Here is a 21,348-nt window from a genome sequence, read left to right as displayed (position 1 = left end):
GACCAAGATTCCAAAAACCTCCAGTTTCAATGATTTTTAAAGCTTATATCTTGTCTAACTAACTACATCAACTACTTGTCTAACTAACTACAACATAGATTCAGAACAATCGGTACTTCTAAATATATTCCATATCTTGTCTAACTAATATGGAATATATTTAGAAGTACCGATTGTTCTGAATCTATGTTGATGGGACAATCGTCATGCAGCTTCTATTTTTGAAATTTAAACTTCTCAGTTTGGGATCAATAAACTGCTCCCTATCTTTTCCTCCAACATTGTGTTAAATGTGTTGCTAAATCCTTCCATCTCTCAAAAAATATCTAAGTTAATATTAGCAACAGATATTTTAACAGTAATGAGATCTGACGTTTACCTTAGAGACTACAGTTAATATTTGATGCTCAATAATTTGATCAAAAATGCATTGAAATATTGTGATAATGTCAATCTAATATTCTAATGTATCTGTGATTTGTTTTTCTGTAGGCTTGGAAGCAATACAGTTTTGCTACAAAGCTTCAGAAATGTTTTGTCGACTAACAAACTTCTCTGATGTTCCATCAAGGGAAGGGAAATGATACTGATGTTCTTTTCTCGACAGACTGTTCCTTAACGCTGTAAAATCTGATGAGGTGCTGCGGAGAAATCTGACAATAAAGGGAAACCTCTTGTTGATTAGAGTGATACACATTATTTTATTCATTTGTCACATTAAATAAGGTCATACTTCAAAAGAGCTTTAGACACTGAAAAATCATTGGTGGAAAACTAACAAATACATAAAATCTACATGGTTGAAAATGCACAAAACAAACAGTAATAATCCTACAGATTCCAAGTGCCTACATGATGTTTCCAACAACGTGGTTGATTCCAACACAACAAAGCCACATGCTTCCAGGGGCAAAGTCTGAATGAGCTGCAGTGAAACATGTAGCTTCCTTTCAAACGGCACACAGTCACGGTGTTTTTAAGCAGAGAGTACAACATAAATGGATCAACTTTTGTCATTGTAAAGCAACTGTTTCTAGTTCGAACTATTCACTGATATAATGACAAAAGCAGCGCTTTTTTAAAGACAGCCGTGATGCAGGATTTTAAAAATCATAAGATGTACGTAGGAAAATTAATACAGGAGATATTGGATAAATAACACAATTGGAAAATTGAACAAAAATAACACAAAATTTTAAAAAAGCGTAGCAATATACAGCCTGTAACAGAAAATACAGAATGAAAGAAATTAAAGGTTGTTATACTACATTGACTAAACAAGGGTGTTAAATATGAGACTACTTTTTCAGAAGCAGTTTCAAATGTGATCTCATTTTAAAGGGGGATGTTCCACTGAATCAACAGAAGGTAACGCCTGGGTCCTCCGGTTATTCAGCTTAAGATTGCTTTAAGCTGTTTAAGGTATCCTTCAAGCTGAGAAAGTTAATTTTCTTCCTTTAGACCACTTTTTTTTAGAAACATATTTTTACTAATAACACTATTTGATCAGTCAGTCAAAACAACCAAAACAACATCAGGGCTGAAAATGAACATGAATCTGATGAAAATTAAGCTGTAAGCAGAACTTGTTCATTTTTACCACCCCATGCTTCTTCTTCAGGTCCTCCTGCTCTCTTCTCAGTGCACCAACTCCAACTGGCTGGTAGAGAAAGGCAGGACCCCGCTGACGTAGTAGGCGATCCCAAGAGAGAGGAGGGCGATGACCACGAGCAGCAGCAAGACCCGCCAAAATCCCAGATCCTCTACAAACTCCTGCCAAGTGGTCCTGAAGCTGGACAGGACGCCCTCGCTGCTCTGCAGGTTGGGGTTGAGTAAAGAGTGGCTCTCCATGGCACTGACACAGACATACAAACAGACAGACTCATCAACACCCGTCAAAAGTGTCCAGCAATAGTGATATACAGTATATTATAAAGAATCTAATCTCACAATGTTTGAAAGTAAAAAATCTTGTGGTTCCACACACACTTACCTCTCACTGTCTGCCATCTGCATTGTCTCTAGTTTGGAGTGGGGTCCTCTGTTGAAGCCTTTAACTTCCTGCTCCTCCAGTCCTTCCAGCAGACGGATGGCGTCTTTATTGACACCGCGTCTCTTTGCCAGCACCAGAGGTGTCGAACCATTGTGGTTACTATTATGGGCAAACGACAGTGTTGTGTAAACAGTATGCAAAGACATCCCAGTTAATTAGACAAATGTTATGGCATCAATTGGAAGATTTTATAAACCATTAACTTACAGGAATGTCATCTTCATCAATTGAGGGCATCACATTTCTTACCAGATATCAATCTTGAGTCCATTGGATACCAGGAATTGTATGGTGTCCACATGCCCACACAGATGCAGCGCTGTGTTTCCTTGATAATCGGTGGCCAACAGGTCAGCCCCAAACTTGTGCAGCAGGCGGCATATGTCTACATTCCCTCTTGCAGCGGCGAGGTGGAGGCCGGTTCGGCCCCGATTGTCACGGATGTTGGGGTCGCATCCCGTCTCAAGGAGCCGCTTGGCGAAAGGTAAGTCTCCATCAATGCAGGCCTGCAGCAGAGGCACGTTGGTCTGCGAGGAATCGTTGATGAAGACATAGGACATGTCCGAGTGGGTATCAGAAAATTCCAGCGTACCTGCATTCAGCATAAAAGGGAATTGTTAATATTACACATTGTACGTCTATTAACTTTTTTACAGATCTCGTCAAAGTTGTTTTCTACCTGGTTGTGAACATGGAAATGTCTGACTGACAACTGTTTTGCTCTGTGTGATTCTCAGTTGTCTTTTTGGATTGAGAGGTTGATCCATCTTAATTTGATCTGTTGTCCTGTGGATGAATTCTGAATGTTTGTCATAAAAAAAATCCCTCTATGGGTAATTTATAACATGTGGTAAGACATTTTTAATGAAATGTTAGTGATATATATTTATCACAACATAAATCCTGTGTTTTGAGAATACTTGAGCTGAACAAATACAAAAATGTTTCTAGTCGACAAACATCAAAGTGACCCTTTGTAATCAACAGTATGCAACTGTCATCTATGCAAATTGTTGGTTATTTCCTGTCGCGACAAAAATGCTAACCACCAAATAAAAACAAATATTAGGTATTTATCTTTTGAATAAGCTCTATTGCATGAACATTAAATACATTTTATACACCATTTTTAAAGCAATCCTCTTAAAGCTAACATTCTGGATTTTTGTGGACTGTCTCAAGAAGCTCAGCTAACCCTAGTGAAATCGGCTACCTGTAATGTTAACTCGCTTGTAACTGTAAACACGACAACAAAATGAAATAACAACAAACTATTTATGTTGTCTTGATCGATCATTTATGTCACGACTTCACGTACTGCACCAGAAATGATCCTGTCATAAAATACTGGCGCTTGAAAAGAAGCTAGCCGAGCTAATGGTAGCTAACATATTAACGTGACACACATACCTAGAAAAAGTTTGCTGTGCGATTCAAAAATTGATATATTCTTAATTTAAAAGCTTTAGGTGCAAGACTCACCTGTTAATATGTCCCAAATCAGAAGAAAAAACGTTTTTCTGCGCGCTGAGGTTGCTAGCAGTGTAGTGTTGTTGTGATGCTTCGCTTCCTGTTTAATTTTATCTGGAGGCTTTTGTCGCCCTCTAGCGGCCTAAACATGTCCAGACTGCACCTACTAGTACTAGTACCAAGAAAATTATACTTCAAAAGTATATCTTTTATACTTCATATATTACTTAAAACAATATTGTGTTTTGCATCCATTTTGACTTGCTAAATTTTATTTTTTCACAATTTCCTTTGGGATTTATTATTTATCTGACTTTTCTTAACTTTTGTGTAAACATTACAATTATAATTCACATTTTTTTTCCAGCAGTACTAATCATAGTAAATTAAAATCAAATATGTTCTTGATATTTATTTATCCAAACGCCCATCAATACCTTATGTCAACTATAGAAATTATGTCCACACCATACATCTGCCGTGCTTTGAGTAATAAGTCTGCACCAGAAATGATCAGTTACTTTACAATCTTTATTTCAAAGTGTGTGAGCACAGAAATACACATTACAGTAACATACATGTTTAATACCATTTCTTGTTATGGATCCTCTTTGAGGAAAAATGCATTTTTTTTCTGTCACTCCAGGCACTTACAATATGTTGCTCCATGAATCACTGGTTTAGAAGGTGGAATAAAGACCAGAGAGATAAAACAGTTGTTGCATCTGTTAAATCATCAGCGGTGAATATATTTTCCATACAAAAAATATGATCCTCAAGGCTTTTTTTCATAATATTTAATGTACACATCATTATCTTCCCATTCCCTCCCATCTCAGTAAATAAAGCTCAGAGAACGTATGATGACTTAAGTAAAATAATTACAATCTAGATTACAACAACAAACAAAGTCTGGCAATAAAGAGGAAAATAAAATGTGACATATTAATGAAATCAGGGCTACCAGCAAATAGACAGAGCTATGTGCTCAACAACAGTGGTCATAGTGGTTACATCAGTTCACCAATAGCTTTCACTTACTGTGGATAATCACACAGAGGAGTTTCCTGATATTAACCAGGTTCAGTAACCCAGACTTGTAATTTACATGCAAAACAAGAAACTTCTTCCTCCTTATCCAATGAGAGAGAAAAAAAAAACACAGACTGAAAAATAGAAAATAAAATAAAGAGCGAACAGCATTATAGATTATTTTCTCTAACATACTTCGCTTGGAAACACAGTAAGCACTATGTACAGCAATAATTAAAATGGCAATTGTAGTTCTGTATGTGTGGATTCTTGTTGCAAAAGTTTGGGTTTTTATCTTATTTTGGTCATGACATAAAAATAAATCTTGTGAAGGTGGATGTGCGGATGAAACGCACCCCTTTATTTTAATTGTTTACTGTTCTAACCCATCAGTGCAATATTTTTATATATGATAACTAAAGTTAACCATTTCTGGACTTCTGTGTTTAGAGAAGGGATGCTCAGTTACTTTATTGCATGTAAGTTTAATAGACACCAATTTTAAATGTCTTTCAAGCCAGGGATTTTTTTTTTTTTATTAGCACCATAGAGTTTTTATTCTGAAATACTGCATATAAAGACACATGAAACATTACACTTGCATAGCAGATTTAAAGTACTGCACTGGTAACTTATGCATTTGCACAATAACTAAAAATCTCTTATATTTGAACATTATATGTTAGCTTTATGGGTAAATGAACCAATGATTAAATTACTGATTAGTTTCCAAAACAGTGGTTTTAAACAATACTTATACAAGAATTACTCAAAAATAAAAACAGAATTAATCAAAATGAGCTTTTGATTGCTCTTGTTGTCGGTTGTTATCTGCTGTTGACTCTTTAAACTTTTAAGGTTCAAATATCTGAGATGTGACAGTTACCTGGAAACGTTATTTTTTATACTGGTAGAAATAAAATTCTAGACATAAAAAAAAAGTTGATTTTTTTTTTGTGATGTTAAAATAGAATATGCAGATTGTGTGTTTTATTGCAATTATTTTTCTTCATTTTTTTTGCTGGTTTTCTTTAAAAAAAACTGTATATTTTATCCTTGATCATTTTCTCTTAATTGGAAGTAAAGTGGTTGTAGAAACAGTAAATATAAAAAGAAGCAAAGTTGCAGTTGATGGCAGCTGTTTCATTAGAAATTCCGCCAGAATCACAGACTTTAGTTGAATCAGTTCAGACAAAAAGATTTTAAAATTTACAATCAGCCAATTTTTAAACATCCTAATGTTTGACTTTACTGTCTGAACTGAAACATCTGACGCGGACATCCAGCCTTGGTGTGTAAGCGGTGCAGTGCTATCCTAAAAGGGGGTGGCACTCTCCGAGGTAGCCGAGAATAATTCTTGCCAAAACTGAAGACAGACACACAACAAACACAAAGAACATAAACAACAGCACCATTGTCAGTGATAATGTAGAGAAGGGCAATCACACTTCTCTTTCCATTTCCTCCCTCCATCTCTTTTTTAAGAAGCCATTCATTCATTCAGAAAGTTGTTCAACTCGATTTCGAAACCACCAGTGAAGCAGGAGAGGGGCTCATCTTCAGTCAGTCATGTGTTCTTGTTTTATAGATTTCTTTATATATATCACAACATCTTCCTTTATCAACACCTCTATTTTTTTTTTTTTTGCTTTGAGGTATTGACAAAGATCACCCCCCTCCTCCTCCATTCACCTCCTACTACAAGATCTTGCTACAGACTTGGCAGCGGCTGACTTTGGAGCGCTCCTGGCCTCCCTTAAGGGTTTCCTGCGCTGGCGAATAGAGGAACTGCTGGTTGGGATCCACTGTGGTGAGCCAGAAGCTGTACTTATTGGCAAAGTAGTGGCAGGTACCCTTGGCCCCGTTGCATTCGATGAATGGTGTTGCACGGAAATCCTCCAGGCAGGAGCCGGGAGAGACAAGGGACTGACCGCCGCCCTCGGCACCAGCTGCTGTGTGCTGCAGAGAAGAGATTCACAAAAGTTCAGGCTTTTTATTTAGCTTTTATTGCAGCTGGGAAGCAGTATTGATCACTTCCTGTATTCTGAACATTTTTTAAGTATTAGATAAGTAAATGTTGAAGGATTATTTAGAACTTAATCTGTACCAGCAACACTCCTGAATTCAAAAATTTTACCCTGACCTACTTTCATAATGGTTGCAGTAATGAATTCTAAATTGTGCTATTAAGGATGACATTGACCTAGTTTTCCAAAGGTGAAGGTCATCATCACGTTTGTGCCTCTGGCTTTCTGAAAATGTTGCTTTTTGTTTTGTGATTATATCTCATCAGGTTTCAGAGATGTGTACCTAAAAAGGTATAAAAGTGAAAATTTGACCTTGACCTAGTTCTTAAAGGTCAAGGTTGGGATCTAATTCTCACCCCCTTGCCTCCCTGAATATAATGCCTTTTGTTTCCTCTTTCTATCTTATCTGGTTCCTGAGATATATGCAAATAAATAAATGTGCAAAAGTTGAAATTTGACCTTGACCTAGTTTTCTCAAGGTCAAGGTCATCATCTCATTTTCATCCCCTTTGTTCACCCGAGTAATGTGCTTTTTCTTTCATTTTCTATCTGGAACAGCTGTGAAGATATTTGGTGGACGGACTGGCAAACACACAAACACTGACTATTACAATACATTGACGCTTCGCGAGACGCAATAAGCCTTTAGTTTACCATGAGGAAAGAGTATCCTATCCAGAGACTCCTCCAGCCAGGCGGACAGGTGGGGATGGTCACGTCCTGACTGTGGACGGCCACGGCCTGAGACGGAGCTTCACACACGGAGCACCTGGAGGAAGAAAACCTCAATAAGTCCATTAATTGTATCACAGGCTGTCACGGCCAAAGCGGCGCTCACTACCTGCTGATGTACGGCTGTATCTGTGACTCGCTAACGGGCATCATGGGTATGGAAGCCGTTGTTGACAGCCAGTACGATTTATCGTTGCGGCTGGCGTAATAGCAGACCTCGTTGGGGGAGCAGTAGAGGAAGGGGATGGTGCTGAACTTGGGGAGGCACGATCCTGGCTGACCTGGAGGGGGAAAGAGAAGAGAGAAGGGAATTGTGTGTATCTGTCAATCGGAAAGGCCCTTCATTCCTCTGTAACAGCAGCTTACCTAGGTCCTGGTTGTGTGCCTTCTCCTGTCCCTCCACGTACAGCAGGCTGTATCCGTCCCACAGCTTGGCCATGCCCTGAGGACACATGGGGACCTGGAAGTCCTGGCTGTGCTTCACCAGTGTGTAACCGATGCCGTGACTGCGGCCCACGGCGCCAGGAGGGCCAGGACGACCGACATTACCAGGGAGACCTGATGTGGAGATTTATGTGGAGGAACAATATATTTGGCATACTGATGGATCTATTGATGGCGCAATCTGTGAGACAAATGGTTTCCCCAATAACACATTAAGAGAATACTGACCTTGTTCTCCAGTGGGTCCAGGGAAACCGGGGGGCCCGGTGTCACCGACAAGTCCGGCTTGACCAGGCGATCCAGTCCTTCCAAGTTTGCCCACAGGGCCCGGACGACCCTTAGGACCTGTAAGAGAGGATTAGGAGAGGTGATGTTATGGTTCGGTCTCATGGAATAGACTGTTAAACGTCTTTGACACTCACCTGGACGTCCAGGCATTCCAGGCTGACCAGGCTCTCCTGGGAAACCAGAGCCTCCATTGTCTCCTGGGATGCCCACGTCTCCAAAGGACCTCTGCAGCTCTCGTGGTGGCAAAGGCAGCGTGATTCCAGGGATACCCTTACGACCAGGGGGTCCTAGAGATGGATGCGTGAGAGGAACATCATTCCAGTCCACTAATGAAAGTCTACATGTAGAAACATAAAAGTCCCCCTACCTCGAAGTCCCTTGGGTCCCTTGCCGCCATAGTAACCAGGATCGCCAGGAAAACCTTTCAGACCAGGACCTCCACTGAAGCCACTCTCACCTCGTGCTCCTGAAAATCAGGAATTCTGTTTTATTTGTCCTTTTAGTAAATGTAAAGACAGAAGTGTTTGCTTTGAATGTAACTTCACCTTTGAAACCGGAGCTGCCAGGAGCGCCTGGGCCTCCAGGGCCTCCTGCTTCTCCTTTCCTACCAGGGGAGCCAGGGAAACCTGGAAGCCCAGCATCACCTCTGTCTCCCTGGGATGTGCCTGGACCAGGAGGCCCAGGAGGACCCGGCGGACCTTGGAAACCTGCAAAGGACATGAGAGAATTGAGTTACAAGGAGAGGAGAGGAGAAGAGAGGAAACAAAAGGAAAGGAAAGGAAAAAAAAAGTTAAAATGTATGTAAAATTATAGGAAACAGAGAAAGGAACTGTGTTAAAGAAATGTATTTACCATACTCTCCGTCAAGTCCGGGGAGGCCAGGGTCTCCCAGAGCTCCAGGTACATCTGACCCAATTGTTTCACCAGGGGGTCCAGGCCTACCGGGGAACCCTGGGAGTCCGGGACCACCTGATACAAAAACAGACCAGCAGCTGTTATTCCGATATCCTAACACTTCATTTATTTTCATTCAACATATTTTCAACCTCACCTGAGTCTCCTCTCTCTCCCTTTGGGCCGGGGAAGCCCGGAGCTCCTGGATAAGAGACGCCTCGGTCTCCCTTCAATCCTGGAATACCAGGAGCCCCTGGACGGCCTCCCGTATTCACTCCTGGATACAAATACAAAATACTGTTCTGTAATTGCATATGAGCGTTTAGTAAGTTGCTAAATTAGTTTTGAAAACTGTTCTTAGTTTCACATCATCCTCTGTATTTTAGGATTAGTGTCAATAGTCACATTTTCTTAAAGCCTTATTAAAGCCTACATTAAAACATGAAATGTTCTCAAGTCCGTAAGTCCGACATTTTTCAGTCCACCATTGTGCCTGCTTGAAAAAGTCCATCTTTTACATTCTGGTTACTCCAGAAAGGAACTTAAACACAATGATCAAGTCCATCAGATCTGTTTTAAATGGATTAACTCTCCACAGAATATGGAGAAAAGCTACCAGCACAATAATTGCATTATCAGATGTATCCTTGCCTGGGGTTCCAGGGAGGCCTTTAGCTCCACCAAGTCCATTAAGTCCATCCAAACCAGGGGATCCAGGCAAACCTGCAAAAAAATGAAAAAAGGTGTGATTTTTTAATTTTTGTTACATCAACTAAAAACAAAGTCTATTTTTCTCAAAAAATATATTTTTCTTACCTTTGGCTCCAAGACCTCCAGGACTTCCAGGCAAACCAGGAGACCCATCTTGTCCTCTCCTTCCTGGGACGCTGGACAAGCCTTTCGGCCCAGGGAAACCGGGGGAGCCTGCAGAAAAAGTTAAAGTTTTAATCTCACTGTTGCTTCCTTATTCCTCTGTGGTGGTTTGACGAAAATATTAAATTAGACATCAGGTTTGTTTGCCACAGCTCTCTCTCACCCATTATTCCAGGACGTCCCGCTTCACCAGGAGCTCCCTTTGCTCCAGGGAAACCAGGGCTTCCTGGAAAGCCATTGTCACCGGGAGGGCCGTTGTTGCTGCGTCCACCTGAGGAGAGAAAAACCACATGTAGGTAAGACATTTAGAAAGGTCTAAGGAGTCATGTCCTCTCCAAGGAACCATCACCTTATCATGGTGGAGAGGTTTGTGTGCCCTAAGGATCCTGGGAGCTATGTTGTGGGGAGTCTTTTACTCCTGGTAGGGTCACCCAAGTCAAACAGGTCTCAGGTCAAGGGCCAGAAAATAATGGTTCAGAAGACCCCATGAAAAACCGAAAAGGGAAAAATGTGACCCTGCCCAGAGGAAGCCCGGGGCCCACATCTGGAGCCAGGCCTGGACAGAGGGTCCGTCAGCGAGCGCCTGGTGGCCGGGTCTGCCACGGGACCCGGCCGGGCTCAACATGGATTCTTCCCACCCCTGTGGACCCACCACCCGCAGGGCAGATCGATGGGGTCGGGTGCGCTGCCATGTGGGTGGCAGTGACGACAGGGGGTCACGACGGACCAGACCCAGGCAGCAGAAGCTGGCTTTGGGGAGGTGGAATGTGCCTCACTTGCGGGGTAGGAGCCTTAGCTTGTGTTGGAGGTTGAGTGTTACCAGTTGGATCTGGTGGGGGTAACCTCCACGCACAGCCTCGGTTCTGGAACCAAACTCCTGAATAGGGGTTGGACCTTGTTTTACTCTGGAGTTGCGTCAGGCGTGAAGCGCAGGGTGGGTGTGGGGGTACTCAAAATCCACCGGCTGAGTGCTGCTGTATTGGAGTTTACCTCGGTGGACGCCTCCCTACGGCTTAAGGCTGTGGGAGGTTGTTTGTGCGTATGCACCGAACAGCAGCTCGGAGTATTTGGCCTTCTCCGAAGGACCATGGCCTCAGATTTGGAGGTGCTGATCCTCATCCCCACCGCTTCACACTGGGCTGCAAACCGGACTAGTGAGAAGGCAAGCCGGTGGATTGCCTTGGGACCCCCCAGTCAGAGCTGGTGGATGTGGGTGGGTAAAGGGAAGTTTGGGATGGATGGATGAATGGATGGATGGATGGATAAGGAGTATTGTGTACATTGCAAAAAGAGGAAACTTGAAAAGATATAATCAAATACATTTCCAAAAATATTTGGAATTTGGAAACACAACAATTCCAAACTCCTTCAGTCTTACCTGGGAAGCCTGGCTCTCCGGGCTGGCCTTTAGCCCCTGGGCCTCCAGGATAACCGTATGACTCTCCAGGTAGACCTGAGGAGCAAAGATTTGACTCAATAAATAAATTGAAGAATTATATTTTAACGACAGACAACCTGAAATGCGTTTTGTGGTGTGTGGTCGTATGTTCACGCTCACCTTTACCACCAGGCCGACCAAATTCACCAGGGGTTCCAGGTAATCCAGGCGCGCCATCGTCACCCTGAAAGACGTGATCAGGACTTGAATCTGGTGAACTGAACTTGTATTGAACTTCAGTTTGTAATAAAGTGTGTGTATGTGTGTGTGTGTGTGTGTGTGTGTGTGTGTGTATGCCTCTTACCCTTGGTCCAGAGGAGCCGGGGAATCCATTGATTCCAGATTCTCCCTTTGGTCCAGGGAAGCCTGGGCCTCCGGGTCGCCCTGGGAATCCAGGCTCTCCTGGAAGTCCTTTGCTCAGCTCAGCAAAACCAGGAAGTCCAGGCACACCCTGGCGACCAGGGAGACCTGGCAGACCCTTGTCACCTGAAACCAGAGACAGATCAGGTCAGCTAAACAAACACAATACTACCTCCATCAATGGTTCAATGACAGCATTTTATTGGTTGTAAATATTTATGTGTTTCCAATACAGTAAAAAAAAAGCCACTTCTTTGTGACCTGTTTGGACAATAAAGCCCAGACCACCCAGACTCACTTAGGTTTATGATGCTTAGGTAGGAGAAGCATTAATATTTATGAATATTTGGTTCTGAATTGCCTCTTTAACAAATGCAGGTTAGACTGTTTTCCTCTTGGTATGATTACTTTGTATTTATTTATTCAATCAAAACTAGAACCAAGGCAGTCAGAGACTGCAACATCCTGCTACTTACCCTGATCAGGATACCCTGAAAGTAGTACCTGACTAGTGCATAGGTTTGACCTTTCAGGGTAGGTCAAAGCTATGCACTAGCTTTGACCATAGATCAAAGCTAGTGCATGGTCTTACTCATACTGGCCTTCTACCTTGTCTTTCTATCTTATCTGGTTCCTGGGTGCACAAAAGTTAAAATTTGACCTTGACCTAGTTTTTACCAAGTCAATGTCATCATCTCATTTTCATCCCCTTTGCTGCCAGAGTAATTTGCTATCATCTTTCTATCTGCAATGGTTGCGAAGATATTAGGTGGACTAATGAACGGACGGACAGACGAACACTGACAATTACAATGCATCACCGTTTTGAAGCCGTATGTAATCACTTCAGATGGAAATTGAGATGTAGTGAGATCGAAGCGCCCAGTAATGAGCTGATTTTTTTGTTTAAGACAAACAGAAAGTACTGTTACCTCTGGGTCCAGGGAAACCAGGAAGTCCGCTGAAACCTGGGGTCCCTGGTTCTCCTTTCTCCACCAACTCTGATCGGAGGGGAGGAGAGGGCAGGCCGGGGAGACCAGGGAAACCTCTCTCACCTACAGAAAGGAAACCACAGGGCTGTCTGTAAGACTCTTGTTTTCGATGACCCACCCTGTTTTATTATGACACTCTACCCTTCTGTCCAGGATATCCGGGACCACCAGCGAGTCCGTTTCTTCCTGGCCCTCCAGCTTCTCCTTTCCCTCCAGGAAATCCAGGACTTCCAGGACGACCTGGTAGTCCGGGGAAACCCATCAGTCCGGGGAAACCCGTCTCACCTGCAGAAAGAGAATGTGAATGTTGTCATTTTGGTAAGATGTTAAAATACGTCAAAAATGAGGGTGGGTCCAACCTACCCTTCCTTCCTGGTGCTCCTGGGATTCCCTCTCTAGTTCCTGGTCCTGCAGGCCCAGGGGGTCCCCTTGAACCAGGTGTTCCAGGAGTACCAGGTAACCCTGGGGTTCCCTTCATTCCTGCTGGCCCTTGGAAACCCGGGTCTCCTCTATCTCCCTTGCGACCAGGGAAACCTGGTGGTTGACGGATGACGATGGGACAGAAAGAGAATCATTTAGTGGAGATGGTTTTATTTTCACAAGTGTTAAAAAAATCTCTAAAACAGAGTAATAGAAAATGACAATTTCCAGTGAGTAACATTTATGAAACTAAGTTCTTTAAAAACAAGCAAGATAAACTTACCATCCTTGAAATAACTGAACTTACCTTAATACATAAAATCGGTAGAGTTATTTATATTCTGAATACACACGTTAACACACACACACACACAATTTAACAGAAAAGTAGAAACAATGGAAACAAACATGTTGCATTACATTGTTTTATTACCTTTAAAGGCTGAAATTGCACTTCAACGGGTTGGTGCTGAATCATCATATTCACATGCAGGAATTTAAAATGTGCAAACATTTTATAGATTATATTCAATTATTAATCATGTTCTAATATCCCTCAAGTGCAATTCCAGACGGGATTAGCGAGGACAGCAGACTACTGTTACTGTTTTTATCCTTAAAAAGAAACCCCATTTTCAACTCATCCCTGCAGCTCAGTCACTTTTTTTTAGAACTTTTACGGAAGAATATGGGAATGAGCTGAAAAAAATCCTTTTTAAGCGTAGAAGATGCATCTACAGTCGTGGTTAAAAAACAAATTTACTGCAACTGAGATGGATTACTTTTTGAAATGTAGTTGAGTTTTGAGGGTTAGTGCTTGCTGAGAGATAAAAAAAACCAATCATCAACAAACATATTGATTGAAAAAACTGTCAGTTTTGAATTGATCACAGCTAAAATGTCCGCTTGAACCCACCAAGGAGCTTATTAATTTTGATTGAGTCGCTCCGTCGGTTGCGCCACATGTAAATCTGTCATCTCGTTCAGTTCCTAGCTTCACACTTTTAAGTATAAATATGTGAAGAGTTAATTATTGATTAACTTTTCACACTAAAAAAAGACTAAAGGCTAAAAATCGAAAGGTTAAAACAAATCGGACGGACATTTTCTTGCTGTAAAAGTGAGAAAAGGAAAGCAGGCAGATATTTTAAGGAACACTGCAGTTAAAGCTTTTGGTTTAAGGCAGGAATTGGAGCAGAATGGAAGGGCGGAAGCAATGAATGGATGGATAGATGGATGGATGGGGAGAGTGTCTCACCTTGGCAGCCTATAGCGAATGACCCAACACCAAAGAAAGGTTGGAGGGATGAGAGGATGGAGAGAGATAATGGTGGTGGCATGAGGGAAGAGGTATGAAAGGAGGAAAGACAACAAAGAGAGATAGAAAACAGGAGAAGAAGACATTCTTTTGGGTGCAGAGTTTGCAGAGTTCATATAAACAACAAGAACAAAACTGGTGTCTGATTTGTAAATGAAGGATTGTGACAGAAACAGGGGAAGAAGAAAGAGTGATGAGATGAGAAGTATAAAAAAAAATAATTTGTTTTTCCTTTTACTGTAAAGCTATAAATAACAAGGCACAAAAGTGATCTCTCACATTTGTCAAGTGGAATCTAGAATCCTCACAGGATCAAACAGAGGTCTGGCTAGCTGAGTGGTCTGACACAGACAGGGTAGAAAGATCTTCTCTCACCTGGTGATCCGCTCGACCCTCGGTTGCCAGGAGCTCCACGCGGACCTGGAATGCCACCAGTTGGTTCCCCTGGAGGCCCAGGGGAACCAGGAAAACCAGGGAGACCATCCAGTCCACGCTCTCCTTTCAGTCCCGGAACGCCAATACGTCCATCCTCGCCTGAAGGAAAATGTTCGTTACAGCGGTTTCTACGTAGATCTTTATTCACAACACGGAATGGCTTTTGATTCTGCTGCATGATCATTTAGGAGGATGATGGTGTTAAACTCTGTCTGTCTCACACCCACCAGCCAAACCAGGTCCTCCCGGTGTCCCGGGCTGACCCTTGTCTCCAGGGGCTCCAGGTAAACCGTTTTGTCCTGAAGGTCCAGGCGTGGCTCCTAGTACCTCTCCGGGCTGACCTTTGGCTCCGGGTCGCCCCGGAGCGCCATCCTTCCCCCTGCCTCCATCATAACCCTGTCCTGGAATACCTGGAATACCAGGGTCCCCTCTGGGTCCAGGGAAACCTGAATGGAGGAAAGAGTAAATGGAGTGAACAGACGTTTAACTCTTCAGTTTCTTATTGCATTTAGTTGAAAAAACTATGGTAAAAGTACAAAGTGCTGGTTCACCTTGGGGTCCAGGCTGGCCTCCAAACCCGGGGTCTCCTTTCTGTCCTGGGCTACCATCTAACCCTGGACGACCAGAGCCTCCTGGGAAACCTGGCTGACCTTTAGGACCTAACAGGAACAAACAGGCACGACTTAGTAAAAGTCAAACTACTGTAGTAACAACTCACTGTTCTGATTCATTAAAACTTTAAAGTTTAATTTCTGATAAACTTGTTTTGCAATGCTTTTGTTTTTTTAAATAACAAATACTACAGAAACTGCGCCGTCTGAAAAAGACAAAGAAAGAAGAAATTCACAGAAAATCTCTAATATATTTCGACAGGTATGTTATCGCTTACCTTGTCATCGTACTGATATATTATAAAAAATAATGTTTTTCAATTAAGAAAAAATACTAATCATATTTTAACGAAAAAATAACAATTTAAATGGTAATGAATAATTTAAGAAGCACCAATTTTATAAATAAGTACCTGGAGATCCAGGTATGCCGGGAACACCGGGGTTTCCAACCTCACCAGGAATGGTGCAAGGTAGCACTTGTCCTGGTAGCAGTCACACACAAGTTAGCATCATACTTTACTTGGTTTAACAGAGTAACATAGAACAGAAACATTAGTTCTAACTCACTCTCTGTATCCATCACTAAACACTAAGCTTACATAGTTCTACTAGACCCGATTATTATTCAGATTCATTTAGAGGTAAGTTTAAGTGATTACATGTCTGAAAAATAATATCTGAGCCAGGTCTGAGTCACACCATATTAAAACAACAGAGAAATACTACATCTAAGCTCTTCTTGGCTACTGAGAAATAGTAAAGTAACACTAAATACGAGCTATATCTTAATAAAAATACTTTAAAATGGACATTTATCAAACAATTGGACAGTAAATTGTCTTACACCATATTGATTGTCTGTCGCCTCCATTCATGCCACGACTGTTCTCAACATAAATCCTTCATTTGGGAGTTTGATCAAGAGAAATACTTGCAGGCTGAATTGTTAGTAGCAAACTCATCAAAATGAGGACCATTAACAATATTACCGGATATGACCTCATTGAAGTCAACTATATATTATGTTTTTGTTATCAGTTTTTATTGCCTACCCCATCCCTCACTTGGTTAAAAGCGCTTAGCAGAGGCAGGGCTGGAAAACATGCGCCAGGCTTCAGCAGCTTTGATTGGAGGAAGAGGACAGTGTGGCCGACCGAGGCCGTCCATTGATTGGACGTTTCAAAAAAAAACAAAAACAAAAAGGTGATGTGTCTCTGAAGAAGTGGAAAACCTGAGACTTAACTGCCAATCATTGAGTGACTGCCAGAGTGGAATCCCTGAGACGTAGGGGAGCGAGAGGCTTCCATCGGCTCCGTCATGGACAAATGATTGACAGCTGAAGCTAACACTACATTTCCCAGAGTTACTAGCGGTGTGGGCTGCTGGTGAGCTGAGTCATCATATATTCCACCTGAGCTGCTTCTCTTTCTTTCTTTCTTTCTTTCTTTCTTTCTGAGACTACTAGCAGTGGATCCAAAAGTCACTGAAAGGACTTTTACTGGAATCAAACAGTGGAAATGTTTTAATTATCTCTGACTTCAGCTTCCTCTTACAAAGCTTGTGATTATTCCTGCTCATTTCCACCTATGGATATATATTCGGTTCATTTCCTGCTCTAGTTTTTCTGTAGAGCATCTGCTTTGCTAGAACGATGCTCTATCAATCCACCAGTTGCTGGGCCGATTGAAAACTAAAGCTACAAGCGATCGTCTCCCAGACTCGTTACTCTGGCTGGTGGATGAAAAAATCAGTTACCCACCCGTTCCCTCTTCGTCGTCATTAACCCCTTCACAGCCGTTTTCACCTGGACAGATACACATGCACAGGGACGGTTAGAGAGATGGATGGATGGATGGATGGATGGATGGATGGAATTTATGGATGGATGGATGGATGATGATAGACAGAGAGAGAGGGAGAGAGAGAGAGAGAGAGAGAGAGGCAGAATACAAAGCCAGTCATTTTGCATGCGCCAGTTAAGCAATTTAAAATATATTTTCTTCTCAAACAGATATCAGAAAATCAGCAATCAGTTTCATTCAATTAATTCAAGGCTCAACCAGTTAAGGGAAAAGCATATACAAATCCTTGCTTCAGTGTAAAAGTGCTTAAAATCAGGTTATTTCACTCGACGAGCTGAGAAACGTTGTGGAAAAGTCTGACCGGTGTCTAAACCGTCCAACGTCTCAGCTCATCTGAGCGACAATAACCTTCATATTAAGAGCAAAACGGATCAGAGGCTCAGCGTTAGCATCGCGGCACGCATTCATGATGAAGATGAGTGGCCATCTGCTGCTGCTGCTGAGGCAGACTCTGTGTCATTTAATCTCAGAGGAGAAGAATATCGGTGAAGTGCTATAATCTCTATTTGCACCACACGATCATACATCATGTGGCGTATTATTATGTATTCATTTATAGCCTCGTGCTACAGATCATACAGATTAAAAATCAGGAGATTGTAAAATGTGAACAATGCCTTTATTCAGATCATCTGGTAGCATGCTCTAAACATGCTTTTTCTTTACCTTTAACTTAAATTCAATTTTGAGCCACTTCTACTGAGATTTAAAAATCTCGTTTTATTTAACGTTGCCTGAATAATTTGTTAAATTTCTAAAAGTGGGAACGGGACTGTTGTCATTTTGCTCTGGACAAGAACAAAAATGTTCAAGCAAATCAAATCCTCTGAGATCATACAAGCACAGCAGCTATTAGCATTGAAATCAGTGTGTCGATCGGTCAACAAACGAAGCAGTTTGTAGATTATTATTGGCTGCAGGAGAAGTGTGTAAAGCACATTAATGAAGACCATTAATCAGTTTTGCTGCTGCAGCCGAGGAATGAGGAGCAGGAAGCTGCTGTGAAAAATGAATCACAAACGAGGATGGACGGTGATCGGATGGGATGGATGAATGATCGGGAGTTACACTCTGTGGGGGGAGAATACAGCGTGACGTTCATGCACGCACGCACGCACGCACACACATACACACACACACACACACCCTCCATCTCACGTACTCTCTCTCCATCACGCATCTTCGTTCATACTTCTTCTTTTTACCTCCACCATTGTTCCCCCCCGGGTTCACTTACCTCTTGGCCCAGGTAAACCTGGAGCTCCTGGTATCCCAGGTATCCCAGGTTCTCCGGGCTCTCCTCGAAAGCCAGGAGTTCCAATGTAGCCGGAGCCCGGCTCACCGGGACCACCGGGTCGACCCTTTGACCCCGGGAATCCGGGGAAGCCTTTCTCTCCATATGAAAAAAAGCCGCCATCGCCCTTGAGAGGAAACAAAGGTTGATTTTTATTCTTCTTCTCCATTTTTTCACATGAATCCTGTGATTTTGAACACTCACCGGCTGTCCAGGGGCTCCAGGGAAGCCAGGTTGTCCGTCTCTGCCAGGTTTTCCAGTTTCCCCTGTAGGTCCTCTGGGTCCAGGAGCGCCAAGCTCGCCTTTGACCCCCACACCGTAGGAGGGGTAGTAGGATGCACCCTTCTCACCTTTGCGGCCAACAAAACCTCTTTCACCAGCACGCCCCTGCAGGATAGAAAGATGTTAGTGAAACACCATAAATAATTTTACAACAATTTAAACAGCCAGACGTGTAAATATCAGAACAAAGTCAAATTCCTACTGACAGGAGATCCCGGGACGCCGTTGAAGCCGGGCGAGCCTTGATCGCCGGCCTCACCCTTTCGTCCAGGGAAACCAGGGTTGCCGTTATTTCCAGGGAGTCCAGGTATGCCAGGTCCACTCCGGGACCCTCCTGCACAGGCACAGTCGCCAGGGTCACCTACAGGGTGGGGTTGTTGGAAGAGAGATAAATGAAAGAGTGCAATGTGAAGAAGAAGGGATGTAAAATCAATCAAATGTTTTCCAAGGGGATTAAAATGCTTAATTAAAGTGAAAATGAATAAACATTTACGGATGACAACGTTTGTGAGAAAACAGCATTTTGGAAATATACCTATTATAATCATTCATTGTTCTTTTTTTTTAAGAAACATTAAAATAATAAGAAAATATACTGATAAATGATTAAAAAAACCCATTACAAACTATGTTAGGTATGGAAGAATAAATATTTGACTCCAAATGTTCTTGGCGTCATTTCAAGGATTGTTTTTTTCACTTGCATGAAATCAATGTGTGTGTCCGTCGTCGTGTGTGTCTCTGTGTGTATGTGTATACCTCTGAAGCCTTTGTATCCCGTGTTACCCGGCTGACCTCTGGGTCCAGTTGCCCCAGGTGGTCCAGGTATGCTAGATGAACCTCCTGTGGTAGAACCTGCAAGCATGCAAACATCAATCAGACAAACAAACATTAAATCAGACCGCATAAAAGGTTGAATTGCGACATTATGAACAGTCTATCCTAAAACAATCAATAAGTCATGTGATTTTTTAGATTTCACAGTTCGAACATGAAGCTGGATCGTGCCGACTGATGGAACGTGTCAATCAATGGATAACGAATGTGTGAGGTAAGAATTTGTTTTTCTTCTTATACATAAATGTTTTTAGGACATAAACAGTCGGCACAGTGCAGCTTGGTGTCACAGTGTAAAATCAGGATTAGTCTGTGAGTAATATGAGTGAAGAGTTCAGTTGCTGCTGCAAGATGATAGAGGCTCTCCTTCATCGTGTTTGTCTCATATTAAATCATAAACCAGAACGATGCCTAGCACGAACCGATTCAGTGATTTCACATCGACAGTAATGGCTGAGAGCTACAAGCTGCATGCAGGGGCTGTTTGGCATCGACGCGAGGAGGAAGCAGACCGCTATAAATACACATTCACCTTCATTTTGTGTCCAGGGAAAAAATGCAAAAGCATCATCCGAGAGTAAATGTTCTGAATTGATATAACTGGTTTGGTAAATCCAAGGTCAAAGGTCAAATTACGGCGTATTCATAACAGAAGTGAAGATGCACCTGTTATTTTTCCATATAATAACGTGTTACCATTGAACAGAGTGGTATAATAATAATAATTCTGCATTGGTTCAAGCATAGGTCAGTTAATCTTTGAGCTCATCAACAGACACATATCTATAAGGCTGCAAAAATGTAAGAAGTGAGAACATAATACAACTTCAATAACGCCATGATGGAATATTTTACATAGGTAGCTGGCAAACTGAAAGAAAAATAAATGCATGTATATGATTAATATCAGTGTCATTGCAATTATTTTCTTTCAGCTCATGTTTCCATTTGCTTTCGCATCATTTAATGCCTTTGAGCCAACAGAGTAAAACATATAATAATAAAAATAATCCACTGCTTCCATGCATTACATCTGGGTAAAATCGTTGAATCATGTTACCAGCAGGCGACACCTTGTGGCCAAAGATGAGAAAAGCAGCTTGGAGTAGGGAGACGGTCCCATCCAAGTCTGAAGCCTCTATTAGCCTCCGCTCTTCTCAGCTGTACTTACCACCGCACCCTCCACAGATATAGCGAAAATAAAGCATTTGGGCGATTAGAAACTGCCTGCTGAAAGTTGTGTTTGTTGCTTTGAATTTCTTTTTGGTAGGCTGAATATTGCCATGGTGCTCATGGCAATATGACCATCTTTAGAATACCTGCCTTGGGGAATGGAGACCCACTCAGGATGGATGACACAGGGGCCTTGGACAAAGCCTTGGAGGACAGTTAAATGATGAATGACGAAAAAAATGTTTTCTTGCTACTTTTAGTGACTTTTTAGACTGGTAAATAATACAAAGTCCATTTTCTAATTGCAAATTCTCTCATCCAAACTGCTCTTTGTGTCAAGATGAAGAAGACGCTGCACCAAGAGGTTTGGATATCTTAACATTTAGTTGATAAAATATTTCATATTTTTAGCTCTTTTTATACCAGGAATCCAGCTCGAAGTGTTTTGTCGAATCCAATTAACTGGTAAACACAGTTAAGATTACAAATTTTCAATTATCAAGACCCTTA

At 42.0% G+C, this 21,348-nt stretch overlaps 2 protein-coding genes across 4 annotated transcripts in view; both read right to left on the bottom strand.

The window, feature by feature from the left end:
* Positions 1–686: 686 nt before the first annotated feature.
* On the bottom strand, positions 687–3,620 carry ankrd46b (ankyrin repeat domain 46b). The gene is made up of 4 exons (XM_068308200.1): positions 3,536–3,620; positions 2,303–2,645; positions 1,994–2,152; positions 687–1,855 (listed from the first exon to the last, which is right to left on the bottom strand). Exons 2-4 carry the CDS (start codon positions 2,611–2,613, stop codon positions 1,639–1,641), a joined length of 687 nt encoding a protein of 228 aa, XP_068164301.1. The 5' UTR covers positions 2,614–2,645; positions 3,536–3,620; the 3' UTR covers positions 687–1,638.
* Positions 3,621–4,035: 415 nt separating this feature from the next.
* The window catches only part of col4a6 (collagen, type IV, alpha 6), an 83,683-nt gene continuing 66,370 nt past the window's right edge, over positions 4,036–21,348 (bottom strand). Inside the window, exons 21-49 of one of the 3 annotated variants that reach the window (XM_068307867.1) lie at positions 20,989–21,042; positions 19,588–19,683; positions 19,035–19,189; positions 18,751–18,933; positions 18,490–18,673; positions 17,150–17,194; positions 15,801–15,872; positions 15,328–15,435; positions 15,004–15,222; positions 14,717–14,875; positions 12,967–13,137; positions 12,745–12,888; positions 12,544–12,666; positions 11,556–11,737; positions 11,372–11,435; positions 11,192–11,266; positions 9,977–10,084; positions 9,757–9,864; positions 9,592–9,663; positions 9,098–9,217; positions 8,899–9,015; positions 8,592–8,753; positions 8,414–8,512; positions 8,181–8,333; positions 7,987–8,103; positions 7,681–7,872; positions 7,424–7,595; positions 7,237–7,351; positions 4,036–6,514 (exon numbers count right to left, since the gene is read on the bottom strand). In XM_068307867.1, the coding sequence (XP_068163968.1) occupies positions 6,254–6,514; positions 7,237–7,351; positions 7,424–7,595; positions 7,681–7,872; positions 7,987–8,103; positions 8,181–8,333; positions 8,414–8,512; positions 8,592–8,753; positions 8,899–9,015; positions 9,098–9,217; positions 9,592–9,663; positions 9,757–9,864; positions 9,977–10,084; positions 11,192–11,266; positions 11,372–11,435; positions 11,556–11,737; positions 12,544–12,666; positions 12,745–12,888; positions 12,967–13,137; positions 14,717–14,875; positions 15,004–15,222; positions 15,328–15,435; positions 15,801–15,872; positions 17,150–17,194; positions 18,490–18,673; positions 18,751–18,933; positions 19,035–19,189; positions 19,588–19,683; positions 20,989–21,042 (3,830 nt within the window). In that variant the 3' untranslated portion in view covers positions 4,036–6,253. The remainder of the gene's footprint in view (positions 6,515–7,236; positions 7,352–7,423; positions 7,596–7,680; positions 7,873–7,986; positions 8,104–8,180; positions 8,334–8,413; positions 8,513–8,591; positions 8,754–8,898; positions 9,016–9,097; positions 9,218–9,591; positions 9,664–9,756; positions 9,865–9,976; positions 10,085–11,191; positions 11,267–11,371; positions 11,436–11,555; positions 11,738–12,543; positions 12,667–12,744; positions 12,889–12,966; positions 13,138–14,716; positions 14,876–15,003; positions 15,223–15,327; positions 15,436–15,800; positions 15,873–17,149; positions 17,195–18,489; positions 18,674–18,750; positions 18,934–19,034; positions 19,190–19,587; positions 19,684–20,988; positions 21,043–21,348) is intronic. The other 2 variants (XM_068307868.1, XM_068307869.1) reach the window with 2 other exon arrangements.

The sequence above is a fragment of the Antennarius striatus genome, chromosome 23 (genome assembly GCF_040054535.1).
Source record: "Antennarius striatus isolate MH-2024 chromosome 23, ASM4005453v1, whole genome shotgun sequence".
In the NCBI taxonomy this organism is placed as follows: domain Eukaryota; kingdom Metazoa; phylum Chordata; class Actinopteri; order Lophiiformes; family Antennariidae; genus Antennarius; species Antennarius striatus.
Note: the sequence above shows the minus strand (reverse complement) of the source record. Positions and strands in the feature narration are given on the sequence as shown.